The sequence below is a fragment of the Cryptotermes secundus genome, unplaced genomic scaffold (genome assembly GCF_002891405.2).
Source record: "Cryptotermes secundus unplaced genomic scaffold, Csec_1.0 scaffold470, whole genome shotgun sequence".
Taxonomy (NCBI): domain Eukaryota; kingdom Metazoa; phylum Arthropoda; class Insecta; order Blattodea; family Kalotermitidae; genus Cryptotermes; species Cryptotermes secundus.
In genome coordinates, this window is record NW_019739954.1 from 1,579,105 (window position 1) to 1,586,810 (window position 7,706).

Sequence of the window (7,706 nt, forward strand, 5' to 3'; positions counted from 1 at the left end):
ACCTTCCAATTTTGATTACTCTATCAATCATGCCCTGTAGCACAGTTTCTTCCTTAGCCATTAACACAAGGTCATCTGCATATTTCACAGTTTGAATAATTTGCCCTCATAGTTTGAAGTCTCCAAGTTCGTCCAGAGCTTCTTTGGTAAGACATTCGCTGTACAAGTTGGACAAAATTTGTGATAAACAGCATCCTTGTCGAACTCCTCTTCCAATCTGCACACTTCCTGTCTCCCCTCTGTCCAGTCGTACTCTAACTTTCTGATCCATGTACAATTTACTAATCAATCTTCTTTCACGCCAATCGATACCTGTTTCCTTTAGGATCTGCATTAATTTGGTCCAGTTTACCCGGTCAAATGCCTTCTGCCAGTCTATGAAGCAAACACACAGTTCTTCATCTATCTCCAAAGTTCGTTCCGCTATAATTCTCATCATCCCAATTGCATCCCTGGTTCCTTTTCCTCTTCTAAATCCAAACTGATCTTCTCCAAGTACATCCTCGTTTTCCTTTCAATTCTTTTTTTAAGTATCTTTTGCTATTATCTTTGCTGTATGTGCAATGAGGCTTATTGTGCAATGGTCACTGCATTTTGTAGCTTTTGTCTTTTTCTTTAAGGGAATCATTGTCGCTGTAAAGTCCTTGGGCCACTCCCCAGTTTCATATATGGTGTTATATTAGTTTTGTCAGTGTTTTCAAAGCACCTTCTCCCAGTAACTTAAGCACATCTCCAGGTACATCATCATCTCCTGTAGCCTTTTCATTCCTCATGTCCTTGATAGCTTTTTCCACCTTACTTTGTAAAATATATGGTCCTTTCTCGTCTGTATCTACTTCTTCCTGTTCAACTTCTAAGGTTTCTGGCCGATTAGGTCGATCATATAGTTCTGTAATATAATTTTCCCAAATTTTCAGCACTTGCCTCTGATCTACTATTCTATTCCCCTGGGAGTCTTCAATGACAGTATTTTGAATCCCATGGTTCTCTTCACATCCTAGTTCTTTTGTCTTCATGTACATCAAATCATAACGTCCTGTCCTTTGAAATTCTATAATCTCATTACATATCTCCTCAAGATATTCCTTTTTGGCCCTGTCCATGGCTCTTTTCAATTCATTCCTCAGTCTCCTGTATTTCCTCCTGCCTTCTTCATTGTTTACATTCTTCCATTTCCTTCGCTCCTCCATTTTACTCATCATCTCCTGACACCCTCTATGTGCTAAAGTTGGCACTAATTTTGCTCGGGCAGTATAATTTACTTGCGGACTGAAACCACAGTGTTTGTTTTTTGTTTGATGATGACCTGACAGGGTCGAAACATGTAGCAATACTTCAACACAATAAACAAATACTGGTACAGTAGTACTGATTTGTTTATTATAGAATTGTTGTGTTGACTGATACATTAAGAATACCATATATCAATTTTTTATAGTGTGCATCCTGTCGTGTTATCATATTTATTATATTGTAACGTGTTGGGTATTTAACATGACAAATAACTTCACGCCGTATTGAATATAGCGAATTTTATTTCACATTCGCACTTACAATCACCCAAATTCCAATCTGACAATTACTGCTATCTGCAGTATCATAAATACTACACTGCAAATGCCAGAATACAACTGACTGGTTGCCGGCTAACTCGGAACTCTCTCGGAACTAACTCGTAGGTAGCTGCCTTGAGAACTATTGATAACGCACTTTCACTGTTTTCGTTGACGGCTAGATTCCAACTCTACTCGCAGGCTGCTGCCTTGAGGACTGTTGATAACTTGCTTGTAGGCTTGCTCAGAACTAACTCGGAACTGAACTCGGTGATGGCCACATTGCAACTAACTCGCAGGCAGCACAGCTCTCTTATATAGTGGCTGTGTGCCTGTTACGTAGCAACGCTGTTACCTCATGCTGTCTTACGTCACCGCGCATTGCGCGGGGGGAGGGGAGCGCTGACTCATCTGCCACGTCACTGTGGCCTGAGTTGCCACGTTGCTGCTGGGTAGGGAGGGGTTCTCTGTTGCGCAACATGTCACAATATATACTGCCTGATGATGGCCCCATGAGGAGTAAAACATGTAACGGTAAACAATAAAATACAATCTGTGTGGTATTCATTTTGATTGTAATACCATTTTTCTTGTGTTGACAGCTACATTACCAAACCATATATATACACACAACAGGATGCATACAATAAAGAAACCTCAGATCTCACATACTTTCTTTTTTAACCTTAAAAGCTGAAAGACACCGTATGGGGACAAGTAGACTGTCTTCCCTCCCGCATCATCTAACTGAATGTTGCATGTTACTGAATGCAGAGTCCGACGTCGCAATTCATGCACTTTGTCTGTAATTAACTCTGTTTTCCATGCGAAGAGCGCACACGCAATGTTAGTCTCGTATTGGCAGGAAGTAAGCCAGTGATGGCGAGTGATGTCCTGTATTCATAACGCTTATAAAACGTTGCAATTTCAACTATGCACCATGGCCCCTTTTCGCATTGAAGGAGTCTAAATTCATAGGCTGTTCGTAAATCACACCATTCAGAATGTGTTACAGTTTATTCTGAAGGGATGTGGAAGCAAGTGGTATGAGGTGATATTCCAAGAACTGCCTCTGTGTGGATAGTCTGACATATGTGAATAAACAAACAGAGTTTCATAAGGCAATGTAGGATAAGAACTCGCCCACACTGGGGTATACAGGAGCCTACTTGACTGGAGAATGTGCAGACCGTAAACACACACTCCTTTTGCCAGATAACCACACAGACAGTGGGTCACCACTATGCATTTATACTGCAGAAACGTATTGTGCAGAAGCTGTATGCATTTTTGTGGACAGACGCTCAAAATTGGGGAAATATTTCTTTTGGAATCAAAGTAACAATTTTTACAGATTCTGAAATCTGTAAATTACAGTATCTGATTCTATATACTTTCTAGATAAAAGTAGCATTTATTTCGTTCGTTTATCACAAAAATTGAAGAAATCACAGCATTTTGAGTAACATGGCTACAATTTTTATTACTCTACAATTGAGGGCATTTAAATTAACTCCGTCCCGCTGCCACTACCGGAATTCAAATGGCCCGTCCCCTAAGCATTAATAATTCACAGATGGGGAATGCCGATAGAAATTATGGATCAGTTCTCTATTGTTCATTTTCTGCCTCAAGTGGGAAAAGATACAGAAGAGTTAAATGTGATGTATTAATGTTGGGAGATGTGTATGGGTTGTTTCGTTGTAGTTTTATTCAACTTACTGGAACTTGCAGTTATGTAAGTGTTTGCTTTGTAGGTAAAGAGAGTTGTTTTGAACGTATTGTGTCAAGATTTGGACGCAAGTGCACATATGTGGTGGTGGGAGATGGACAGGATGAAGAAGCTGCGGCCAAGCAGGTGAGACAAATATTGTTACCATATATATACAGGACAACTGTGTTGTTTGTTTAACTTACATTTACTGCTTAGGAACTACTTGGGACAATTGACAGGATTGGTTTCAGGAAACTGTCACTTGAAGGGACACCGACTCAGATTTATGACTAGTAAACATTCCCACCTTTGAAAGGTGCCATGACAGAAGACACAGCCTTGGATGTTCTATGTGATGTTCTTGCTTAGGTTATCATTTCAGTGTAAGTTTCTATTAAAAGACTCCAGTAAGCAAAGTCCCGTGCTTTGTTGAAGGTGCAGGACTACTGGAGTGTTGATATTAGAAAGGGGATTTGCCATGGAATGTAGGTATTTTAAGCATTAATCTCATATAATTTAGTCTCATGTAAACAACCTCAAGCATTATATCTGTTACAGTTCTCACCTGTTCTGATTGATTCATTTTTAGTTCATTTTCAGTGTTCATAGTACTAAAATATTTGTTGTAGTTAGGAGTATGTGTTAGTTTTTGGCTGATATTGTATAACACTTTCATACTCTTTTGGCAGCCAAGTGTTTGGTCAGAGATGAAGCCCCAAATTAGAGATGGAGAATGTGATAATGTGCTGCCTGATTGGGGCCATCACAAAGCTGGGGGGTTAGTGATAGTTGAGTATGGTTGCAGTGGTGGAATGATGTTTAGTAAGTGAAAACTGAAGATAAGATAAGATAAGATAAGAACCTTCGGCACTCTCACTCCATCCATCACGAATCTTACATGAGGTCACTTTGGATTGAACCTCTGCCTTTGTGGTAAGAAACAGTGTCTGACCCCCTGATTTATGGCATCAGCAAGGTCGTTATAAACTCATTAGCCCAGTACACCATATGAATATTAGCAAGCGGAAAGTTTGACTGGGTCTAGATGAGTAGGTCAGATGTGCTCGAGGAATTCATGTTCAGTTTGTTAACAGTAATAACTGGAATTCAGTGTCAGTTTGTCAGGTCTAAGTATGAACAGGTTGGAAGAGTTTCTGTTGGGTCTAATTCTTCTTTGGTTGCAGTAAATCTTTGCGGTTTATACCAAAGTTGATGGAACTTTGAGGTATAAGAGGGCACCATGCTGCTTCTAGCCAGCAACCTTGTTCTTTGTCACATTTAATTTTAGCTGCCATCTGAGTTCACATGATGTCTTGTTCATTTGCAGCTCAATTTTCCATTCTGGCGAATATCGAGTCATAGCGACACTGCTGCCCTCTACAATGCTCTTGAGATGGACTTCTTATGATGTGGAATATTGTTGGAGGTGAGAATGTCATTTGAAAATAAACTGTGATTAAAGTCTTGTGCGTGTGTGTGTGAATGTATGTGTGCAGTTCGGATACGCAAAGTGCTGACTGGTGGACACTGGGTGTAAAGTTTTGAAACAAATGATGGGATGTGGAAACCAGATTTTCTAGTAAAGACAGACAGAAGATTGCTTCAGTACTCATTGTTTATTGGCAGTGTTCATTACTTCACATTTATGATAATGGTCTGAGAAAGAAGAAAGAAGATAACAGTTCAATTATTTACAACATTTGTAACATTTAATGTTTCCTCAGCTGTTTTAATTTGAATGCTATATTATTGAGTACAAAAAAAATTGAGTCGATGCAAATGTTAATGCATCTTGATGGCTCAGTCACGTGATTGTTAACACTGTTCTTGATATTAAAATCCAGAAGCAAGAGTTAACCCTTCATCTGAAGATTACTTCTTTGCCAGGGCTGACACAAGACTGAATGCCAACACAGTCATGACAAGTTTCATCACCTCCTCAGTTAAGAATACATCAGCTTTCACAGAACTTCCGCAGAATTAATAACAGTAAATTTCTGGACACCGTAATGAAAACCATTGTAGGTGTTAAAATTTATGAAAAGTGTTATTTACATTTTGCACGAAATTTTTAGATGATTACCAATCTGTGGCAAAAACTAATTTTAATTCAACAAAATAGCCAAAAAGAGGGATGTAAAATGTGTCACCCCTAAAATCCTAGAGTCCCAGGAGGTTCTTTGGTTTGCCTGCACTCTCATAGCAACCATATTCTTAGTTTATGAGCCTGTCAGTATGAAGGAACATGAGATGGCATTGTATATAATTTGGCATTGGCCTTAGAGATCTCATCAGAAAATTTAAAGTATACCGTATAAGTTGCAGATCAGGATATCCCAGCTGAAGCCGTGGAGTGTGATCTATGCTATCCTGGTATATTTTGGGCATAATGCTCAAAGTGTAAAATAATGATAAGCGGTTCCACATTAAATTAGCATACAAAGCTAATGAATGGGACCAGTTTTTCTTCAGACATCAGTATGAAGTACAAAATATTGTTCTCTAAAGATTGTGAGGAAGGTTTGAATCATTTTACTACATTTATATTCAGCATTGTTCACTGGGTGAAAAATATTTAATATATACAATACCTTTGGAGTGGAATGTCCAAAAAGTAGGCTTATGGTTGTGTCACTTTGTTCACAGCCTTATTAATGCAACTGTTTGTTGAGTTTCAGTGGCTAATAAAACACCAAATAACAGGATACTTTAGATATATCAATTATATTCTTATCACCTATGATCAAAACAAAACAAATATAGAACAGACCTTAATTAAATTTAGTAGATTACAATTGACCATAGAGTTCACTACAGAAAAGAAATCTGAAAACCTAATTCACTTCTTAGATGTCACCATAGGCAAAGAAAATAACAAACAAAATTCACAATATACCAGAGACATACACAAACAGATATCATAATTTACCGTGATTCCTGCTCCTCGTATGAATATAAATTATTATGCATATATTACTTAATAGGTTACACATGTACCCAATAATACAAGAAATATAAACAGAAGTAAGCATTGTTAACAATATACTACACAGTAACCAACATAAGGATATCCAAGTCAACAAGACCCCCAGAAATCTCCCTACAGAAGCAAAAGACACAATAGAATATCAGGAGGAAAAAAAGAGAGAGAGAGAAGTAACCAAATGGGCCACATTCACTTACAATAGGAAAGAAGTAAAACAAATTACAAAAGTATTTCAATTACAAAAGCATTTCAAGACACTAACTTAAAAATAGCTTGTCACACAAGAAACTCAATAGAAAACATTTGAAGAACTAAACCGGGTAAACTAGGTATACAGAGTGATTCAGAAAGATGGACACAATTTCAATTGACTATATTTCCTGAACTGTATGTTGCATTTGAATTCTGTAAAGTACATTTGAAAGAGGATGTTACAAAGTTTCTAGTACTACCGCTAGTGCCCTCCATCACTGCGTCTCGGGCCGATCGCGTGTATCGGAGGAGAACGTGGAGTGCATTCGAGTGAACTTTGAGTGCAGCCCAATGAAGTCAACCCGTAGTGCTAGTAGAGAACTTGGACTATCGCAAACAACTGTGTGGCGTGTACCACCTCTTCCCACAAATTTGAATGACCTAAGAAACTGTATCACAGCTGCGGTGAACTCAGTGATGCAAGATATTTGTCATCGAGTGTAGGATGAATTCAGCTACCGTCTAGATGTTATCCGTGCAGCCGGAGGAGGGGGGGGGGCACATTGAACATCTATAAACTTCCATGTATGTATAATCAAGTGTAATTTACAGAATTCAAATGCAACATATAATTCAGGAAATATAGCCAATTGAAATTGTGTCAATCTTTCTGAATCACCCTGTATATGATGGAAGTGGCATGCACCAATTGAAATGCATAAGACTTCCAATTGTGACACATTAGACAGGCAGGATGAACATAACTAAATATAAAGAACTCATCAGGCTATATGAAACATTGACATGGGATATTCAAACCGTATATTGAATGCGAGACATGCATAAGGAGCTGTAAGTCGCTCTGTGGATGACATAAAGGCTGGAAGGAAAGGAAAACCCTGCATATGAGTGACATACATATAGGCACTTAACGACTCAATATTTGAAACCCTCCATCAACTTTGTGCAAGATAACAGGACACACTCCCAAAGCACAGCAGTAAAAGAATATATAAATAAATAAAACATTTTACACAGAAATCTGCATTAGTTCTTCACTGTGTAGCAGCATACACCATTAAACATTTTGTAACGTGTTTTGCTGCTGAAGACGCCGTTTGGATTGTTAATTGGTTTATTTAACAACCTACAAGTCTTGGATACAATTAATTATAACACTGTTATGGGTTTACACACTTTACAACCCTACACAATAATCTCTTAGTAGTCTTCACATATTTACAGTACAATACGGGAGCTA

The 7,706-nt window shown here is 38.3% G+C and overlaps 1 protein-coding gene across 3 annotated transcripts in view; it reads left to right on the forward strand.

Annotated features, from left to right (window-relative positions):
• LOC111872136 (eyes absent homolog 2) overlaps positions 1 to 5,131 on the forward strand; it is a 539,307-nt gene extending 534,176 nt beyond the window's left edge. For all 3 annotated transcript variants that reach the window (XM_023865721.2, XM_023865725.2, XM_023865724.2), the window contains 2 exons: positions 3,311 to 3,411; positions 4,595 to 5,131. In XM_023865721.2, the coding sequence (XP_023721489.1) occupies positions 3,311 to 3,411; positions 4,595 to 4,675 (182 nt within the window). In that variant the 3' untranslated portion in view covers positions 4,676 to 5,131. The remainder of the gene's footprint in view (positions 1 to 3,310; positions 3,412 to 4,594) is intronic.
• The last annotated feature ends 2,575 nt before the right edge of the window (positions 5,132 to 7,706 follow it).